At 51.9% G+C, this 21,052-nt stretch overlaps 1 protein-coding gene across 1 annotated transcript in view; it reads right to left on the bottom strand.

Annotated features, from left to right (window-relative positions):
• Positions 1–7,907: 7,907 nt before the first annotated feature.
• Positions 7,908–21,052, bottom strand: part of WNT2B (Wnt family member 2B) — a 17,755-nt gene continuing 4,610 nt past the window's right edge. The window contains exons 2-5 of the mRNA XM_035347334.1: positions 13,495–13,715; positions 10,982–11,259; positions 10,250–10,514; positions 7,908–9,304 (exon numbers count right to left, since the gene is read on the bottom strand). Of these exons, the coding sequence (XP_035203225.1) occupies positions 9,075–9,304; positions 10,250–10,514; positions 10,982–11,259; positions 13,495–13,715 (994 nt within the window). The 3' untranslated portion in view covers positions 7,908–9,074. The remainder of the gene's footprint in view (positions 9,305–10,249; positions 10,515–10,981; positions 11,260–13,494; positions 13,716–21,052) is intronic.

Below are 21,052 nucleotides of genomic sequence, written 5' to 3'. Positions count from 1 at the left end.
TTGAGTTTCGTTGAATTCATAAGCTTCTGATTTAATATAGATTATAGTGTACAAAGATTTGTATCTTCTGTATCCTGTAAACTTGCATTACACGAGGAAATTGTGGTATAAGCTCCTCTATTTCATATTGTTATTTCTTTAGATTTAATTGTACATCTTCTGTCTTTCAAATCCCTTTGCCTTGAAAAGCAGGATGATTTCTGAAACTGCGAAAAGTGATTGTGGTATCTGCACAGGAGTCTCCTTCGGAGACCTGAACTTTCAAGTGTTAGTCCAAAGAAAAAGTGCTATCATTGTTGATATCAAGTCTTGAAGAGAACTGAGGTGTGGAGCACTCTTCAAAGGAATTACTTCACATACGGACCAGCCACAAGGGTCTGTTTACTGCAAAGGTGAAAAGATAGCTGTGGCAGCCAAGTGCTTTGAGGTAATTAGTGTGACCTCCATTTCCACTCTTCCCCCATTAGAGAAAATGTCAACTCCTTAACATTCAGGTCTGCTGCTCAGTATTGAGGAAGCAGACTCATGCTATAGTCAAGGTGTCTTAAAATGTGGAAATGGCAAAAATAGCACGGGCTTGTGGATAAATGCTAACTCTGAGCACGTCAAGTTGCCCGTCGTCATACATTTCACAGATATACGCATACAGTTATCCATAATAAATAGGGAGATTTTACATGCTTAATCTAGACTGATCTTTGTGAAAGATTGATGTAAGCTGTGACCTCGATGGCTTCTTTGAAAGGTGTCATAAATTATACTAGTTTTTAAATCCTGAATGGAAGAAGCTTGCTGTAGCCTACACCATTTTCTGAAGTGGTACCTAAATCAATCAGCAAAGATGTTTTTGTTTTTTTTTTTTTTTCATCCTGAAGTTATTTAATTCTTTAACATAAGCAGGACTCATATGAAAGAGGGGATATTTTAATTAGTACAAATAAAGTATTCCTTAATTCTGATTCTCTAAAAGTCTTCTTTCAGCACAGTTGCAGCTTCTAGTCCTCTCTGTTCTGCAAAGCTCCCTGCCAAAGGTCTGGCTGGCACGTGCAAGTAGTAGAGTTGTCATTCCAGCTTTTGGCAGAATATAAAATGACAATATGCGATGTGTATTATCCTAGACAGTTTGAATTGACCTATAATCTACCTTAATGAAGAAGACTGAGTTTTTCAAATTCTTTACCTTATAAACAAAGGACTATAAAATGGACGGTCACCTATGTGTCTCCTGTTTGCAAGCGTGGCTGAGAGGATGCGCACATGTTTAGGTAGAAATGCCATTGTAATTCTCCACTGTATATTTGTATTGACTGGGCTTTAATCCAAGCTAAACACTTGAATTCATTGAGGAGTCAAGAGAGGAGCCCTACGGAAAGGTGCTACCAAGATGTTTTTGAGTTGCCTAACTACTGGTCGGTGATTTTCTCAACTCTCTTTCCAGTTGAGTGTAAGCCATTGGGGTTGATTCTCACTGTGGAATCATTGCGGTGATTGATAGATATGTTGTGTTCATGCAATTTCACTTCTTGGTCCACAGGGGCCCATAAGGTAACCAACCTAATGCTTTTTAAAGTTGAACATTTTCCAGCATTTGTGTGGGGTTATAAATGAAGCAGTGCCTCCCATGTATCATCCCAAGAGCTGCTTTCTTTCACTGTCCTCCCCTGACATAACAGTAACAGAAAGGGGATGGGCTTAGGCTGAAAGTTTAGCTGGCAACAGTCTATGTAATGAAAATCTTCCTGTCTTTCTAGAAGTGCCAGTAATTCTTGAGGAAGGAGGAGCTCTCTGTACGATTTCCTAGCAGGACTTTTCACGCTTTATAGCAACATTCCGTAGTGACTTAGGAGCAGGGACTTACCACCTGATGCATACCATAGTAATACCCTATCGATCCACGTGCAGTTAGGTCACTTTTATATATATATATATATATAAGTAACAAGACAGTTATGGCTCAGGACAGATAAACATTGATATGTGCTATCATAACCTTATAGACACTGGGATGCCAAAAACCTTTTTTATAGGTTGTACGTAATGTAGTAGACTTCTCCAATTTTCATTTGGAGTAGCCAGTGAAGCAGCATAATTTTGGTCTCTGGTTCATGCTGGCAGGATTTGAATTTGCATGTTTTTTTTTTGTTGTTGTTGTTGTTGCTCAAAGTGTCTTAAAGCATCTCACAGCAGAGTAATTTTTGGTCAGAATGTCGAGGTAGAGGAATGTGGCATTTCTTCCTGCTAACCTCTTCTCTGTAAGTAATCTCCAAAGAGGACAGGAAGGAAGGAAAGGGAAATGGTATTGTAGGTAGTAAAGCTATTGAAGCAGTTAGGCAACTAAATTCTCATGTGAATTTGCCCAGTTTTACCACTGATTTTAATGAGAAGTATCTAAATATGTTTGTGGACAGGGCCTTTATTGCATATGCATCTAGAGAGATCACACAAACATGATTTGTTTTCTTATTGAAGCAGAACTTTGTTATATTGGCTTACTTCAGATGAAGTCTTTGGAACTTCAATACCCAAATACTATTTGATATTTGATGTAATTTAGATATGCTAATCCTTTAAGCCTGACAAATGTCCATCTTATTCCTATAAGTATACTTCATCTGCGGAATTAATAAGCTCTGTAACTCTGCCCCGTTGTACAAGGAGGAGTGCTCCAATCCAATCCATAACAGGTATGGTGGGTCCTACCAAGGATCTGCAGTGGCCAGTACCAGTTGCCTGGGAAGGATGTGAGAGCAAGCCAAGCATGTGACGGTACCTCCAGAGCACTCTTTTCAGACACATGCATTGCAGGGTCGTCTCCTCCAGAGGTGGTGACTTTGTGCTGAACAGCTTTCAAGGGGTAAAACTTTCCACTGGTTTATAATATTAACATAATCAAACTCTTAAAGCAGTGGTGAGGCAGGTTAAGCTAATAAAAACATCTGGTTGATGGAGTCAGCCTGAGGCAGCTCTGGTTTGTTGTGCTAATAAACCACCCCAGAATCATCCTCTAGGTAATGAGCTCTCTTACACTTGTATACTCTGGTGTGAGTCCTTTGTTCCCGAAACCAGGGAGAGACACATGCACTGCTGGCTTGTGTGCGGGCATGCTTGTGGCAACAGGACTTCCCATCGTGTCCTAAACCGCAGTCACCAAAGTTGTTTGACAAATGTGTGCTGGAGGGGGTCACCTCTTAGCCCTGGCTGCTGTGTTGGAGTGATTCCTTGGCCCAGGCTTCCCGTTCTCTGCTTTTCCTTGCCACATCTCCTCCAGCATCGGCCAGGCCTGTTTAGTTCCTGCCTCCTTGTCCTGGAATTGTTGTGAGGGTGCCAAGGTTTGTAGATCCATGACTCTGAGCAAGGCAGGGTTTAAAGGTCATAGTCAAGACCATTAATAACAAGGTGCAAACGGCTGGTTTATATGTAATGTGAAGCTTTTTACTTATTTCATTTTTGCACTTTGAGGGCTCTGTTTGCTTATGGAGCACTTGGTGTCTGGTACCTATTTAGGCTGAGAGCAGGCAATTGGGTTCCTTCAGGCCTTCAGAGGAATGCAGAAAATTGTTCTCTGGTGTTGTAATTCTGCTGGGATAACTGGAGCTTATTTGTCTCACTGCTTATTAAATGCATACTTGTCTTGAGGTCCTCTTTTTTTCTGAAAAACGTTGGGTGAATCCCAAGGACCACAAGTGAGAGGAAGATTCCAGGGGGAGGGGGGTGAGCGAAGCACCTCTACGAACTGCATCAGCAGCCTCCTGTGCCAGCAGGCTGGAGAGGCTAAATATGAGAGCGAGCTCTGGAGAGAAAAGGAGACGTACATGTGGGGGTCTTACAGACATAAATTAACGTTGCCCTTCCCCCCTGCCCAGAGATGACAGGCTGAGGGGAGATGCACCTCCCAGACTACTAATATATGGGGTGTGTGGTTGGGAGCCACATGAAGCTGCACTGAGGCTTCAGAACAGGACCAGCTGTGGAGGTAGAGAGCAGATGTGTGCTGGTGCTGTGTTCTTAGCAGAGGATGGTGTTGGTAGCAAGGGCAGCGAGAGCAGATGGGATTGATATTCTGCCAGCCTCAGAGCAGTACCTGCGTTCCCATGTTTTGCTGAAGAACAAGCAGGCTCCTTGTTTCTTTCTTCTGCAGTTAAAGGCTGCATGGCTGCATCGGTGTTGTGCCCACTGTTCCGGTCTGTGTATGGTGGGAAAACGTCCCCCAAACATCAGGTTACATTGACAGTAGCAATAGCAGTGGGCTTCTGCATTCAGTCTTCTGTGGTCTGAATGCCACCCAATTTTAATAAAGGTGGTAGAGAGGAAAGGCAACTTCACATTCAAACTCTGCCTCTTGCCTCCTGGCTCCGTTTTCCCTTTCTAGAGCCTCAGAAGCGAGGCATGCTCTGCACGCCACAGCCCTTAGTGCTGTAGGAAGAAGACAGGGAGCAGGGATGCTGCTCATGTGCTTGGAATTTTCCTCTTTCCTGCTTCGATTGTGTCTTACTTTTTGGTAGGCTCTTAGGTGAGTCTGATCTTTGGGGAATGCTCAGCAACACACCCACATTATTGCATCAGTAAGGGTGCTTCCGTGAAGATGAATACAGTTCTCTGTTGGGGATCTTCTTGCTTTGGTTATGTCTGGTCAATGACATTTTCCTTTTACTCTGGATGCATTGAATTGTGCAATCACACTGTAGCCCCATCAGCTCAGATTCTTCTCTTAAGAACCTCTTGATTTCTTTTCTAATCTGGCTGCAGGCTATCATCAGTTATAGATGTGTGACAGTATGTGACTATTGCATTCTCTTGCAGTGACTCACCAGCTGCAGTTTCAGAGCAGTAATCCCCTGCTGCTAGTTGGAGCAGCCCTTCATGACTCGTTCAGTAATGAGGGATATGAAAGCTCCCACACAGATCTTGACAGGTTATGCAAATGTTAGTTGAAATGCCCCAATAAATCTGTCCCTGAGACGTGAGCCTGTTACAGGCAGTGTGGCTGTTCGGATAGCCCCGTGCAGCTTGCTCCCACTGGAGGAAGTGGCCGTGGGCACAGGTACATCAGCAAAGGCCTTTGTGTAAGCGTGGATGTGGTGGTGAACAGGAAAGGTCTGCGGCTGTGACGAGGGGTTTTTAGGATGGGAGTGTAACTGAGCAGCATGTGCACTCTGGGTTGCTGTAGGTCAGAAATCAAATCCATCTTTTCAGTGCGCCCATCCAGAAGAATGGTGGTGGTGGTGCCTGGGCTGAGGCCCTCTCTCACTTGCGTGGGGCTTAGAGAGAATGCCCTGCGTTTGTGTAGGCCCTGTGGTTTTGATGTCTGCTGCCTCCTCCTCCTGCTGTGTGTCCTGTCCAGCTTCTTCAGAGAAGGTAATTTGCTCAGGAGCTCATTTAGCAATTTCTGCTCCTTGTTTTTGAGTTCAGCCATGCTTTTAACTGGGAGATAATTAGAACATGATCTTCCATAAAAGGTTCCCTGTACGTTTTAGATTACTTAAGAGGGGCTTGTGAGTGGAACCAAGTATTCCCTGACAAGACTGCAGCCTTCATAAACTTTTATAGATGGAAAACATCTGCTTTCTGAAGATGAGTGCACTGAAGGGGAGTTTCGGGAGGCCTCCTATGCAAGAAGACATCCAGCAGTCTGAATTACATTCAGCCTGCAAGTGGGCTGTCTTCCTGCGCAAGCACTGGAAGTTAGTTCTGGATAACCGGCGCTCTGACTCAGGCATCGTGCTTTTCGTGCTTTTGCTAATCGCTTGTTGATAAACAAGAAACGAGCACAGTCTCACATAGCCCTCTGCAGAAGAACCTCATGCCTCTTCTGCCTGATAGACTCGAGCTACTGGGCTGTCCCCGCAGCTGCTCCAGGTGCTTCTGTAATCCTCGTGCCTGTTGCGAAGTATTTTTGCTCTACTGTTGGGGGAGAAGAGCAAAAGGGGAAGGCAGTGAGGCCCCGGAGTTCAGTTATGCCAGTGAAAACAGGTATGGGTATGGAGGGTTGCCTTCTCAGCTGTGGCTGTTCTTTAAAATGATAAAGGCATCCAGTTTTAGTGTCTTGGTGCTGATACAAGAAGGGGGAGGGCCAATAAAGGCAAGACAACCTGTCCTCAAGAGCTCTTTCTCCTTTGCTTTACAACACTGAATATCTGCAAAGGGAAGAAATCTGTTAGAGGCAGACGAGATAGAAGTATTGTTCATCAGATGGACCTACAGATCTGCTCAGAAGCAGTGTTTCTGCTGGGGGAGAAGTCCCAGAAGTGCTGGGGAAGAAGAAACGTTGATCAGCAGCTGACCCCCGGTCCCAGGGCACTGGGGTCCCTTCCCAGCTTGTGCTGCTCTGGGAGCTCAAGGGGGGAGAGGCCTGGATTGATTGCAGAGGGGGCAGCATTTTTTTAAAGCCTGTCGTAAATTGATGGTAGGTGGAGCAGTAATGAAGATAAATGAGAGAGCTCTTCCCAGTAGATTTGCCTGCACGCTCATGAGCGCTGCTGCAGCAGGCTTGAAATGCCTTTGGGCTGGCTCAGCCCTCCTCCCGCTCACCTGCCAGCATTCCTGACTTAGAGACGGAACAAATCTTGGTGAAAAGCTAAACATCAGCTTGAGTGCAGGTCTGCGTGAGCAGCGAGAGGAAGAAGAGTGCTGCCGAGCCCTCTTGTGCATAGTCAGTGCAGGACTCAGCAGGGAGATGGAGCTGGTTTGGTTCTGCAAGAAGCACAGCCGGGCAGCGGAGAGATGAGATCCATGAACCTTTTACTAGTTCTGTTACAGGTCACCTTTCTGCTCATCTGAGGCTCTGCTGAAGGGCCTTTTTCTGCACAAGCACCCTCTGTGGTCTGGCCAGCTGGGAGCGGGGTGCTGTCACCTGGCCCCATGGCAGGCTGGTTAAATGCTTTGAGCACTTCCCATCAGAGCAGTTCTCAGCGTGGTTTTCTCTCACCACTCAGACTAGGATTTCCTAGGGCCCTTGGGTAAAATCCTAAAATGGCTCGTCATGCGGTGGCCAGTGGGTGGTTTAGGAACTGAATAATCTTCTTTGCTTTAATCCCATCCTGCTCTTTGACCCTTCCTTCCAGCATTCGTGTTGTGCAGGCAGGGAGCTGGGTAGCCACATCTCGCTGCTGACAGGAGAAAACCTTCAGTCCTTGCAGAGGCAGAGATGCGGCAGCCTTTCTAGAGGCAGCAGCGGCATAAAATCAGACCCGAGTTAAAAGTATTTACAGACGAGTGGCACTGCTGACTTGTCCTTTTCCATTGTTGTAAGCTTACAGCATTCACAAAAACATGCTTCGAGTATTTCCTGACATGCATGAACTGGCGTTATTGCCATTCAGCACAGTGATGATGAACATGCAGGAAAACAGAACCATTTTGACTCAGACATGAGGAAGCGCGCCCTGCCCAGCTCAGCTCTGGGAGGGAAGTGCGGAGGTGCCCCCAGCAGTTAGGGCTACTGCACTCATTAGTCCAGTGGCTAATTAGCCACTGCAGCCCTAGGCCCTGTCATGGTGAGCTCTGTGCAGAACAGAGCACAGCCTTGTCATAGGACATTAAACTTGTTAAGCTCCAGGACATGCTCAGGAACTGCCATGGATGAGGTAAATTGGGGGTGGATCAATTTAGTTAATGGGTTCAGCTCTCTTGCCTGTACATTGGCTGCTTGTGTGAATTGGTAACTTCTGATCAGACTCTAAAGCATCTCTGTACTAAATAAGGCATCTCTGAAATCAGTGCATGCCCGAGCTGGGGGAAAAGGAAATTTCTAGAGATAGAGGGGTTAATCTCCGTAACGCATCCACTTACTGCTCTGCTGCTGCCTGCCCCTCCTCTCATCAGCTGCAATTTTAAGTGATAGCTTTTGAGTTTGGGTGGTGGGGTGGTGGGTTTTTGTTTTTGTTTTTCTTTCTTTTTCTTTTTTTTTCTTTTTTTTTTTTTTTTTTTTAAGGGAAAGATTTGGAGCTAATCTTGTGCCTCCTGCTTGACCCAGTGTTATGCCCTGACATAAGATGTCCTGGAGCGTGCTGCTACTTGTGAGGATTCCCCTGGGGGATTTGCCTGCTGGATGCCATGTCTCTGCTGTGTGAGAATTGTTTGTGGGGGTAATTCCTGCGGTGGGGAGGTCCCTGCCTTAGGGTGGCAGGAGCTGCAGACAAGCAGGAGGAAGAACTGCAGGCTGAGTCCCCCTTGGGAGGAAGCACACAAGTGGGTATGCAGAAATTCAAAAAGCAAGAACATCATTTTCTGATACAGGTTTATAATGAATTTTGACTTAAAATAATAAGCAGTATACACAACATACAAGTGAGTTTTACAGAGAGATGCTGTTGTACCCATCAACTTCTGAACCTACCAGTAAGTTCACAGATTCTGTTTGCTTTCTCTAGCCCTCTGTCTGCAAACGTCTATGGATAGCCTTTGTCTTCTTGCAGTCATTCAGGCTTCTGTTGGCAGTTCACAACTCTGCTCATCATCCTCACTGGGGAGATGGGAGAAGACTGTGCAGGAGTTGCTCTCGTTCAGCGAGCATCAGTAGTGCAGCTGGGGTCAGTATGCCAGGTCTGCTCGAGGGAAACATGGAGATCTTGGAACTTAAGAATTTGCAACACCCTTCCTCTGGCCTTCCAAAAAAAAAAAAAAAAAAAAAAAAAAGGAAACGCAAGAGTGCTTTCTGCAGGAGTTTATTATTCTGAACTAGTGTTGTTTTGCTGGTGAAACTTCACTGTAAATTCTCTGGCGAGATGCAGCATTCCTCAGTCATTGCATCCTGATGATCGGTTCTCCAAGTCCATCAGGTGCACTGTCCCTTTGCAGAGAGAACAATAGGCTACAGAAGTTTCACAGTTGAAGCAAGGATTGCGGACTCCTCCTAGGGAAGGGATTAGTTTTGCTGAGCAATGAGAAGGGTCCACGGTACCTCCTGGGAAATGTAGTCCTTTCTTTAGTGCTTTGCAGAATTAATTAAATAAAAGCCATGCAGTCGACCTATAGCTCCCAGAACGCCATGGCCCACAGGGCACAGGTGTTTTAGAAAATTGGAAAGGTTGGGGGGGGCTTTGCAGCTGACTCTTTCCTCTGCTGCTGTCATCTCTTCAGGTCTGGTCCAACCACTCAGCCCGTTTTGGTGCTTTACATGTGTGCACGTCCACAGTGTCCTCGCACTCCTTGCAGCGCACGGCGCAGCACCAGTGGAACTTGCACTCACACTTGGTGACACGAGTGACGCGCGTGGTGTCGTACCCCCGCCCGCAGCACATCACCTCGCAGCCGTCCGTCCCGCGGGACATCTTGTTGCACACACGACCTGCTGTGCCCAGAGAGCCTGGAGAAGGGAAGCGAGAGTCGGTCAGGCCCTTCATCATCCTCCTCCCTTGAGTGCTTCCTCCAGCCCCCCACCCGCAGCTGATGTTTACCAGCTGAGCCCTCTGCAAGGCTTTTTTTCTCAGCAGATGACATCTCCCTTTTTCTGGTACAGCACACCCAGACATGCTACAGTGTGCTACATGAGGGGTCTGGGGGTGATTGTACAGTGTGTGCTTACTCCACTTTTGTGGTGTGGGTCGCAGGCCTGGCCCGTGCTGCCTGCAGCAGGCAGGGCCGACTCTGCCCCATGCTGTCCTCTATGCTCAGAGAAGGACGGAGCTCAGCCTGTGCCCAGGAACAGGCGACTGGCTGGAAAAGCCAAAATGCCTCCTCCATGTGGGCCTGCTGCTTGTTTTACCAGGGCTGGAGCAAGCACCTGCCTTCCCCACCAAGCGCATTAGTGCTGACTGCCATGGGAACTGGGGAGCATCCCTGGCCCCAGCCATGCTCCAGGCTCCGACAGCCATCGATCCTCTTTGCAGGGGCTGAGCAGAGACACGGCCTGCCCTGCCCCTCATCCCCGCCTCAGGCTGCGCTCAGAGGTGCACCAGGCTGGCCCACCAGCAGGCTTTTTATTTAAAGGATCTTCGCTCAGCAGAAGAAAAGCTCCGTGCTACATTAACTACAAGAGGCCTACAAGGTTGGTGTAAAGCCTGGGGATTTTGGACAAATCCCGTCCTGCTCTGTGCAGATGTGCACACCTCGGTGTGCTGCAGGGACATGGCACAGTGACCACCAGCACCCCCGGGGCCCTGGGGGTGCCCAGCCCCTACTGCCCCCCTGGTGTAGCTTGGGAGCTGATGTCCCAAAGGGGTCTTTCCAGGTTGGACTGTTCAGGAGTTGCAGGCCTGCCAGGAGGGGAGGAAGAGCTGCTTGTAGGCAGTCACGGGTGCTTTTTTTTTACCTGCTGACTTGTCCATCACGCAGTAATCAGGTGAGTTCTCAAAATAGACCAGGTCAGTCTTTGTGGGCTTCCTGAAGTTCTTGTTGGCCACGGTGAAGCCGGTGCCGTCCTGGTTCATTATCACTTGGATGGCCCCGTTGTATTTCTTCCTTAGATAATCCCCTGTTTTCCGAAAATCTGACATAGCCAGCCAGCAAGTCCTTAGTGTGCAGGAGCCGCTGACTCCATGGCATTTGCACTCCAGCTTCAGGAAGCGTTTCACAGCCTGCGAGAAGAGGGATGCCCTGAGTAGCAGCACTCATCCCGCATCATCGCCCCCAGCCCTGCAGAGCTCCTCAGCTCGGGGCTGCCCCGCTTCGGACTCCCCAGTGCCAGAGGACAGCCTGCTCCCAGCCCCTCTCCTTCAAACAGGCCACAGCGAGACTGGGAAACTGTGATTGTGGCTACTGGTGGGGCCCTGGGGGCAACCAGCTCCAGGAATCGGGCTTGGCAAATGCAGGAGGACTGCTGGCAGTGTGAGCCCAGCCTCTGAGTGCTGCGGGCCTAGGAGCGGTCCTAGGTTCACTGATGCCAGCCAGAGACTGCAGAGGGGTGCTGGGGGGTGGGTGCCCTGCCCGATATAGCCTGTCCTCCCCAGCCACCCCCACCACCCATGGAGCAAGGAGCATCTCCCAGGGGCACTGCCAGGCAGTCCCCGTGGTGTGGAGGTGTCCCTGGCAGCGCCACACTCACCATCCTCCCGCAGCGGTTGTTGTGCAGGTTCATCAGCGCCCGGGCGTCCTTCACTTTCTTCTCCTTGGCATCCACGAAGGCTTTGGCAAAGCGGATCCCGTAGTTGATGTTGTCGCTGCAGCCGCCCCAGTCAAACTCCCCGCGCTCGTCCTTGGCGCGGCCCCGCTTGAGCGGGTCACAGCCGCAGGCCTTCAGGTCCCCTTGGCTGCAGGCCCGCGTGATGGCATACACCACCCCTGCCGAGGAGATGGCATAGACAAAGGCGGCCTCCCTGCTGCCTGCAGAGTGGAGAGAGGGGATGGGCAGTGAGGGAAGGGCTCGTCCTGGGCACGGGCAGCCCTGGGGAAGGGGGCACGGAGCTGGCAGCACCTTCGGTAAAGATAAACTGAGTCCTGCCCGTCCCTGCTGCCCGCACTGCTCAGCTCCAGCTTCCCCAGCACCCAGCCCAAGGGGAATTTTGTGCTGAGCTCACAGAGTGGCTGGGGGGGGGCTGAGCCATGCTACTGAGCCACTGCTTTGTTCCCTTACCCCATTCCCTTACTCCGTTCCCTTACCCCATCCCCTCTCCCCCCAGCAGCAGCTCCCCCTGGGTGCTGGCACCAGGCTGCTGTCAGGGCTCCTGGCCCGGCCCCTGATGGCCCTGGCTCAGCCGGGCCCATGGGTGCTGAAGCCAACGGCCCGGAGGATGCTGAGCATGGGCGGTGGCAGAGCCGGAGCATGCAGGGACAGGCAGCTCCCATGGGTGCTGCTGCCCCTGCAGACAGGGCGGCTGCCATGGGGCTCCCCACACAGCCCAGAGTGCTGCCTGGCGCTTGTGTCTCTGCTTTGAGTTCGCAGCTGTTTTTATAATGTTGTAAAAGAAGCTGCAAATCAAAACCATGTTAGTCTTCATTTTGAGAGCCTTTGAAAGCAACTTCAAAGGGAACAGAGCTCTCTCTGGGCCTGGCAGGATGGGGCTACAGAGAGGAGCTTTCATCATCCCTTGTCCTCAGCATCCAGGAGGGGATGTGGGGCTGGAGCGGGGATGTGGGGCTGGAGCGATGGGGGGACGCGGGGGCCGAGGCCAGGCAGGCCACAGCATGGCGGGGTGAGCTCAGTGGCCCCGTGGTCGCAGCTGCCCCCTGCCAACTGTGCTCTGGGGCTGCTCCGGGCCTGCCCTGCCCACGCTGCCCCTGGTCTGTCCCACTCACCAGCCCCCACCAGCTGGGAGCGAGCCCCCAGCACCCTCCCCTCTCACATGTCCTCCAGATGAGCAGCTCCTGGTGCGTCAAAACTGTTCCTGCTCCCAGCCGTGTTTGATTTGGGGCAGCATGGCTGGATGCGCCCTGGCCCGTCATGTCCTGGGGAGCAGCATCTGCTGCAGCGGGGCACCACGTGCGCTCCCTGCACTCCTGCTCGCTGCGGGAGCCCTCACAGTGAGCAGCAGGGGCCACGTGGCGATTTCTGCTCTGGACGTGCCCCTGTCCCCATTCCTGCCCCCATTGTGCCCTTCCACTTCATTCCTTGGGTATGGCCCTGCTTTTGTAGAACAAAACATGCCCCGTGGTCTGCAATGGGAAATACAGACAGGCAATACCCAGCCCTTGGGTATCCTTCAGCAAGCATACCTCCTGATCTCCGACCCAGCCCCTGACTGAGTCCCACGCTGTGAATTTTGACCTCGGGGACTTGGGAGCTGAGCCTGGCTCAGCGAGCGAGGTCCTGGCCTGCAGATAGGGATGGGTGGGTGGCCCCAGGGTCTGCAGCAGGGCTGCTGGTACCTTGAGTGCCCCTTGAGTGCCCTGCTCCACCTTCAGCGCTTCATGGGCACTGTGTCGGTATCTCTACCCTCACCTGGAGCCGGGAAGGACCCCATTGTCCTTGCCCTCCCTGCAGTGCTGGCGTCTGCTATGTGGCTGCCATCCTTCTGCAGGTCGAGGCCCGAAGCAGTGGCTGGAGCCTGAGCTCTGCCTTGCCTCCCTTGCCACGCAAGGGAACAGCGAGTTCCCACGTGAACTGCTGATTCCTGGCCAACCCTGCTCTCCAAATATTTATATATCCCATTACTGTTTACATATGAGCCTGTTCTCCGGAGGTGTCTCCTCCTTCCCCCTTCTCCTCCAGTGCTCCCCCTGCTCCATCTCATCTGGTGCAGCTATTTCAAAAGCAGTGGCCTGCTCCCATTATGGCTTGATTAATTTACAGGGAAAGGCAAAGCTCTCCTCCGGCAGTAACCCAAGCCACCGGGCATGGCAGTGAGTGGGAGCAGAGGTGCTCCCAGCCACACGCTGAGGCCAGGCACGGTCCCCAGGCCTCCAGGCTGGTGGCAGCAGGAGTGGGGAGTGTGCGGCACTGCAGCTGGGCTCCTGCGGGACTATCTCCAGGAATGAAGAACTTTTTTCCCACCGCCCTTTTTTGAGACATTTTCAAAATGTTACTGCTAAAAAAGTGGCATACGTAGCCACCTGTATCTGCATTTCCCGTCATGGTGCAGATGTCCCTGGGGGGGGGGAGAGGGCCGGGGCAGCACCTACTTCGCAGCATGACCCTGCCGAAGACGGTGTGGTCCCGGTCCAGAGTGCTGCAGTTCCAGCGGTGGTGGCGGAATTGGTGCTGGCACTCCCGGATCCACTCCTTGGCTCCCTCCCCGACTGACTGCATGATGTCGGGGTACCGCTGGCACAGCTGCCGCTGCTTGTTCACCAGCCCAGGGATGTTGTCACAGATCACCCTCGCGCCCAGCGCCCCGATGTACCTGCAGGAGAGACAGGGCCGGCATTAGTGCTTTGTGCTTGGGGGCTGGAGGTGCTGGGTCTGGGGATGTTCTGCGAAGGGGAGTCCCCAGGGGCAGCGGAGGAACTCTCCCAGCCTCCGTCCCTCCATCCCAGCCCTGCGCTGCAGCCCAGCCCTGCTGAGCACAGCAGGCTGGAGCTGAGCTGGGGCCAGCATGGCCAGCACTGGGGCGGCTCCGTGATGCAGCCAAGCCCTCCCCTCCGGCTGCAGCACTGTGTGGGGATGGGGTTCCATGGCACCAGCAGATGATGGACACCACTGATGATGGACATCCAGGGCTTGGCTGCATCCCCCGTCCTGCCTGCGTGCTGCCTGCATCTTGGCCTCCTGCCGTGCAGCAGGGAGGTGGGCAGGGGTTTGGTACAGAAAGACAATGTGCAAACACGGCCTGGTGCAGCCCGCTGAGCCCAATGGGCAGCTTTCCACGGAACTGAGGGGGATCCTGACTCCTTCCGCACCCAGCAGCCCTCACTGCTGCCTCGGGCCAGCGCGGACAATGGAGGCGAGGTGGAATTTTCCATCCCCATCCAGCCCCTGCCTCCGCCGCCTGCTTACCCCAGCCAGCCGCAGGCTGCTTTGTGCCGGAGAATGATTTTTGCCACATACCATGGAGCTGTGCTTCTGGCTGGAAGGGAAGAGGTTTGGTTGGGATTCAAATGTTTCAACCCCCCAGTATGGAAATAAGACCCTCCCTTTAATAATAATAAAAAGCAATAAACTTGGGCAATATTTCATTCTCTCTCTCTCTCTCTGGCTATGTTCTATCATTTCTATCAGCCTCACAGATAGCTCAGGAAAGCCCTGTGAACACAGAAAGCAATGGGATCTTTTCCCTTTTTTAAAACACTTTGTTTAAATGCTGGCAGAAGCACAAGGTCATCTCAGGCTGGAGCTGAGGATAACAAACCCAGCTCCCCATGGCTTTGCGAGCTATGGCGCCAAGGGCCAGCGAATGTTGCTCCTGCAGCCCTGCTCACCAGACTCTCCTTGTGCAGCAGTGGTGGTGGGTCCCTCGTGGTCCTCCCCAGTGTTCAATGCCCACCAGCAGTGGGGGCTCCCTGTGGCAGAGGAGGAGGAGGAGGAGGGTTGGAGGCCATGTCCTTGTGCGATGGTGGGGGCACTGCAGGATCTTGGCCATGCCTGGCCCAGCTCAGCCTGCTTAGTCCCAGGTGGGGACAGGGATGTGAACATGTCCCTGCTGGGGATGGAGACGTGCACGTGTCCCTGCCGGAGCTGCCTGGGGCTGGGGGCTGGTGGGGGAGCTGTTGTGGGGGCAGCGGTGCTCTGCGAGGAGGCTGTGAGAGCAGCCGCAGCTCATCCTCACTAGGGGAAGAGATGCAGGGAAAGCTGGAGGAGGTGAAAGGCTCCTCGCTGGGGCCCTCCACATCGGTTGTCACGGGGGGGCCGGGGGGAGGGCGCTGTCAGAGGGGGCTCTGCCCGATGCCTGGCAGGGGATGGGGCTCTGCTCCACTCCAGGGATCCTGGGGACACAGCTGTGCCGAGCACCACCCCAGGGACCCAGACCCAGGGAAACCCTCCAGACAAGGTATTTCCAGGCATTCCCCTTTTTGCACACTGAGCTAATTACTTCTCTTGCTATTAATTCTCCTGCCAAATACCCAGATCTGAGCAAATGCTATCAGCAAGAAAGCAGAAGGAGGGCAGAGACAGGGCAGCAAGAAAGCAGAAGGAGGGCAGAGACACCTGCCTGCAGCAAGCACCTCACTGCTGTTCCTGGGGCAGGCATCCACCTGTTCTGCTCTGGTTGTGGCTGCACACCACAGGCAGATAATCTGCAGCGGTACCTGCAGGCCTTCACCTGCAATTATGTACTGAAACCCTTCCCAGAATGGCTGTGGCACAGGAAAGTGGCATGGCACAAGGGGAGAAAATTCCTCTTTTGTCTTGGAAAGCCCACAGTTACAGTGGTGAGACCTGGCTCTTCCATTTTGTGAGAAAGTCTCCAGTGGGGTTCAAATACTCTGAAATGGAGCAAGAAAAGAACATTGAAAACTTTCCTGCCAAGCAGAATTTTGGGAGGGGAAAAAAACCACAACAAACATTTGTTTTGGATTGATTAAAGCATCCCTTCTTTCTGATCTTATTTCTAAAAATCTATGACATTTCAAAAACACTGAAATAGGAAATAAAAAGGATGTTCTTGAAAAGTCCCTAGCTGCCTTATCAGAATGGTCTGCTTCATTTTTTAGAAATGAAGTTGTGCTGGAAGTGGCAAATTTATGTGAAGTGCTTTACTCTTGGGGAATCTGCATTTTAGAACCGGAAAAAACTACCTCAAACTTCAGAAACAGCTGCGAGAGCAAAGTGCTGCTACGTCCTCGGGCACTGCTAGGTCCTGGGCTTCTGGTTGTGGAGAAGCACAGGTGATGGAGAGAGGCAGGGCATGTCCCCGTGGGCATCCAGCAGCAAGGAGGAGCCAGGGCAGAGGGTGGTAATGGTTAATTATGTGCAGGTGGGGATAATGAGCCCTGCAGTGTCTGCAGAGCCCCTTGCTACAGACAAAGGGGTTTACTCAGCTTGGGCCTGGGGGCTGGCACCCATCCCTCTGATGGGCTTGTACTGTGCCGTGTGCTGCATTTCCCCTTTGTTCCTGGAGCTCAGCTCCCAGTGGTGCAGGGAGAGGTGCGGGGAGCGCCGTGCTGCTGCTCACCCTGCTGCACCTCTGTGTGTGGTTGGTTCCTGCAAGGGGCGACCCGTGCGCCACCAGCACGGAACAGACTTTGTGCTCCACAGGCAACTGAGCCTGGGTGGAGAGGAGGTAAACTGGTCCCAGCTTCCCGCTATCTTTTCTCTCCTCTGCAAGTAAATCTGCTGCCTGCAGGCAGCCGACGATGCAGCTGAGGCGAGCCGAGCTCTTTCTCAATAGCCTGCAAGTGCTGGCTGCTGCGGTGCTTTGCAAGAACAGGAGACAACTGTCACATGTTGGCTCCCAGTTGTTTTTCTTATTCTAAGAGTCTGCTGACTTCTACTCTTGTAAACAAGGAGAAACCTAAATTGCTTCTAAGATAAACATGCAAATCGGAGGCAGACGCATCTATTTACTTGGCAGCATGCATTTTGGGCTAACCCCCTCCTGATGCTTGCCCTTGCATTGTGCGCTCTGCTTCCGCGCTTCCCATGACAGCGTGTTGGCTCCCCAAAGGGCTCGCGGGCTCCTTGGGGTGCTCTCGCAGAACTGTGTGGTCCATGTCATGTCTCTGCCTTCAGTTAAGGCTGCTCTGGTGCAAAGTCTCAGCAGCTCAGAGTTCTCCTATGTGCTGCTGCTCCCCTCCCTGTGGGGTAAGGGGGCGTTCGTGCCACTGCGTGCTGGCTGCAGGGTCCGGGGATGTACTGCATGGTGTACCCGGGACCAGAGGTCCACATGCCTTGCTTTGACTACATCTTCCTGGTGTTTGGGAGCCTCTTTCTGGATCAATAAATTGTGCTTTTGGCACCAGCCCCCTGCTGCTGAGCTCTTTAGCGAGAAAGACCAGAAGTCTGAGGAGAAGGGCTGGCTCCCAGGCAGTGCGCAGACTGAGAGCTCCGCCGGAGTCCAAGGCGCCTGGCAATAGGCAGCTGGGAACCTCTCCCAGTGGAGTGAGCAAAGCTCTGCCTCAGCCTGGGCCAGTGCTGCACAACCCTTTAGGTAAAGGAATTTCTCCTAATTTTGCTTAATTCCTAACCGCTCCCCACCAAGGCAACATCAACAGCACGAGCCTGCTCTGTGCACTGAGCTCCCAGTGAGGGCGAGGGGCTCCTGCAGGGTCATGCCTCTGTCTGGACCCTGAGGCAGGTATCTGGTGGGAAATGGCTCCTGGAAAACAAGCTCTGAATGAAGAAAACATTTCATGGGAATGGGTAAATTTCAGAGGACCCAGAACTTGCCATAGTTTGTAACTTCTCTGTAAGGTCAAGGTGGTGTTGAGAAATAGGAGTGCTCTGATTCAATTTCTAATGAAAATAATATTAGACACTGCTGTATCTAATATTTTATATGGCATTAAAAAACAAACAAACAAACAAACAAAAAACTATTTGAGCTTTACTTAGTTTCAAGAGGGAAGGTTTTGGAATTGCCGTTCTAAGGCAAACCTCAAAATTCTTTTTTTTTTTTTTTTTTTTTTTTTTTTTTTGTGTGTGTGTGTGTTCTGCTTTATAATTAAAGCAACTGTTGAAATGTTGGAAGTTCCCACTGTGGGGAATCAGGGTTGCACCAATACCATTAAAGGCACAATTATGAATTAGAATAATCACAGGTTAAATTTACCTTAGGAAAGGGATGCCCACATGAGCAAGTTTGATGATGCAGGAGAAGAGGATGCTCAGAGCATCCCTGCCACTCCTTGGGGCAGCTCAGGGAGATCCTAAGTGAGGGCAGCGGCTGCTGCTGTCTGCTTTGACGCACAGGGAACTGAGGCACAAGGCTTTTGCTTTGTCACTTGTTGATGCAGAGAGCGTTAATGGCTGAAAAATGATGGCAGGTTAACATTTCCTCCTGAGGATCCCGAAACACCTTGCAAAGTACTTGTAGCTGCTGTGCAGGGTGGGAACAGAAGCGCATGGGGGCAGACAAAACCTGCACAAAACCTGCTCCTGACAGACACAGCCAGCTCTGTGGCTCTGAAATCATGGAGAGATGCTGCTCTGACCTGGAGGAGCTGGGAGCAGGGTCTCCAGGCAGGCAGCAAGCTCGGCTCCGCAATCCCATCTAACAGCCTCTGAGCTGGGGAGCTGCCGCTCGTGGCCTGGCCTCTCCCACCAAGCATAGGGTGCTCGCTGCTTGCTTAAGACAGTTGGGGCAGCTTAAACCCAGGACCCCTGCTACCGAAGCTGCTCCCCGTGGTTTCCTGCAGGCTCCCTCCCTGTCCCTGCTGTAAGCACAGGGACACGGGCAGCTGCGTGCTGCTGCAGAGCAGTACTCAGGGCTCTCTGTTTGCCAGACCATTTTTAAAACAACAACAACCAAAAAAAGCAAGCGAGGCAGCTGAGGAATTGTTCCCAGCCACGTGTTAGGCATGCCTCTGAACCTGATATTCCCGATGGCTGGCGGGTGGGTGCCCGCTGCCGTGCCCTTGCCCAGGCTCTGCCCTTGCAGGCGGGGGCCAGGAGGTGCCTGGCACAGGGCGGCTTGGCTGCTGCCCTCTGCTCCTGGGGCACTGCTGCTGATGGGGAGGTGAATGCACTGCCTGGCTCATCTGGGATATCAGGCACTGCTGGAGTCCTTCCCCTGAGGAAGCCGATTCATTTCCACACTGCTCTCGTGAGCACACTGGTAGTCCTGAAAGATTGACTTGGGAGCCAAGCTCTGTTGGCTTCTGTTCTTTTTCCTTCCCAAGGAGTCAATATGAAATTTATGTTTTGGTGGGAGGCTGGAGAGCCCTAGGCAGCTCTCAGCTGGGAGACGAACATTCAAGATAGGATCAAATCCAACATCCCTGTCTTTCTATCTGATAAAGAGCAGATTCCGGAGAGCCTGACAACATTTCACCTCCTCAAGTGCTTTGCATACTTCCCATGGAGATTGTGCTTTCCTTCCTCTGCTCTCCATGGCTGTGGGTGGACAATTTATAGCCAATTGCAAAGCACTTTGGGTTGCAAGGTGCTATAGACATTTGAGATATTATTTTATTATTGTAAACTCTGAGTATTTTATTAAGCCCCACTGGGAACAGGGCCATCCTGGCCTGCTGGAATTGTTAACGCCTTGGAATGATTAATAGTCCTAATTTCCTCACTTAGAGCCACTACTCTGTATGTTGAGAGCGTTAGTCTCACTTGAATGTTTTTAATATCATAATGCTGGGCCACTACCAGTGCCATTCAAGTACTTTGCATTTTCTGCACTGTGATCTCTTTTCTCGTGTGCCACCCTTCTTCCCCATCATCTGCCTTTGGTTCCTTGACGGGGTCCCTGTGAAGGCGAGCAGCCAGGGACGAGGGTGTCCTGGGGGCAGTGGGACGGGGGGGGTGCTGGGTGCACCTGCAGAGCTGGTGGGGTGGAAATTAGGAAAGCTGAGGGAGAAAAGGGCCCTGGTGCCTTCTGAAATAACAGCCACAACCTAGCACTGCAGTGGGGGAAAGCCGTTCCTCTGACAGATGCTGGCTGATGTAGGAACACAACCCAAAATGCCCATCAGAATTATGCTTTATCCTTTCAAGTAACAATTTCATTTTCCCCTCCCCAAATCCCAAAGCACTTTGCCAAGAGGTGTGGAGACAATGCAGTTGCTGGTGGCAAAGAAGCTTATCTTGCCCTTGGCATACCGCATGTGCTGGGGCGAAGGCTGCTTGGAGCAGGGATGCCTGTTTTAGCAGGCCTGGCACAGGTCTCACCTCACGGTGGTCTGTAGGTGCTGCTGAAATTGGTATTAGTAATAGTAAAAGCTAATGCGTTTGGAAAAGCAGAAGGATTTTTTTTTTCTTGTTTCTTTTTTAAGAGACACTTCCTATAGGTGAAAGTGACCCTAATGAAAAATGAACTACGAAATACAATTAGGATTATTATAACTGAGTGGAGTGACTGAGAGAACCCATCTGTTCCAATACACTCCCAACGCAGAACACCAGGACTGCTGCAGAGGCCAGGGAGTTCATTCTCCATCAGTCTGATGTTACTCTAAAACTTATTTTTCAAAGCGAGTGCTCCCTGGATGGCTGGGGCTACGGAGCACTTGGGGATAAAGACCTCCTGGTCGCTGACCTCCCTCTGTTAATACCAAGCAGAGCACTTTGCCAGGATGAGCGCTGCCCCCCCCCCCCCCCCCCCCCCCATGTGCTGCTCGCCCCCCCGGGATGGCAGCTCCCTCCCCGGGAACGTGCCTGGGACAGCCCTGGAGCAGAGTCCACAGGATGGGAGCTGTGCTGCTGTGGGGTTGGTGTCGGAGGGAAGTGGCTGGTGCAGGGCAGCATCGGGGCCTCTGGAGCCACGGGCCTCTGAGCTGCTGCCACAGCCTCCGCCGGTGAGGCCCGGACAGGTCGCTGAGGGTCTGCCCGCCTGAGGCTGGCACCGAGGGGAGCCAGCAGCACCCGCGCTCCCCCAAAGGGTTACACTGGCTGCCTGGGAGGCTCGCGCATGCAGCTGTCTTTCCCTTGGCTTAATTTCAAACATTCCTATTGATGCTATTTCCCCTCCCACACACCTCAGTGTGATGCCTGTTTAAACAAGCACCTCACTCATATATCCGATAACCGTGCGGACACGTGGCTCCATTTCTCCATCACTCCTTGTGTCCATCCACGGCACCTGGACTGGGACCCAGCACAGGTGCTGGGATGGAAACGCACTGCAAGCCCTGGAGC

The sequence above is a fragment of the Oxyura jamaicensis genome, chromosome 26, assembly GCF_011077185.1.
Source record: "Oxyura jamaicensis isolate SHBP4307 breed ruddy duck chromosome 26, BPBGC_Ojam_1.0, whole genome shotgun sequence".
Classification (NCBI taxonomy): domain Eukaryota; kingdom Metazoa; phylum Chordata; class Aves; order Anseriformes; family Anatidae; genus Oxyura; species Oxyura jamaicensis.
This window is presented reverse-complemented; position numbering and strand designations above follow the sequence as displayed.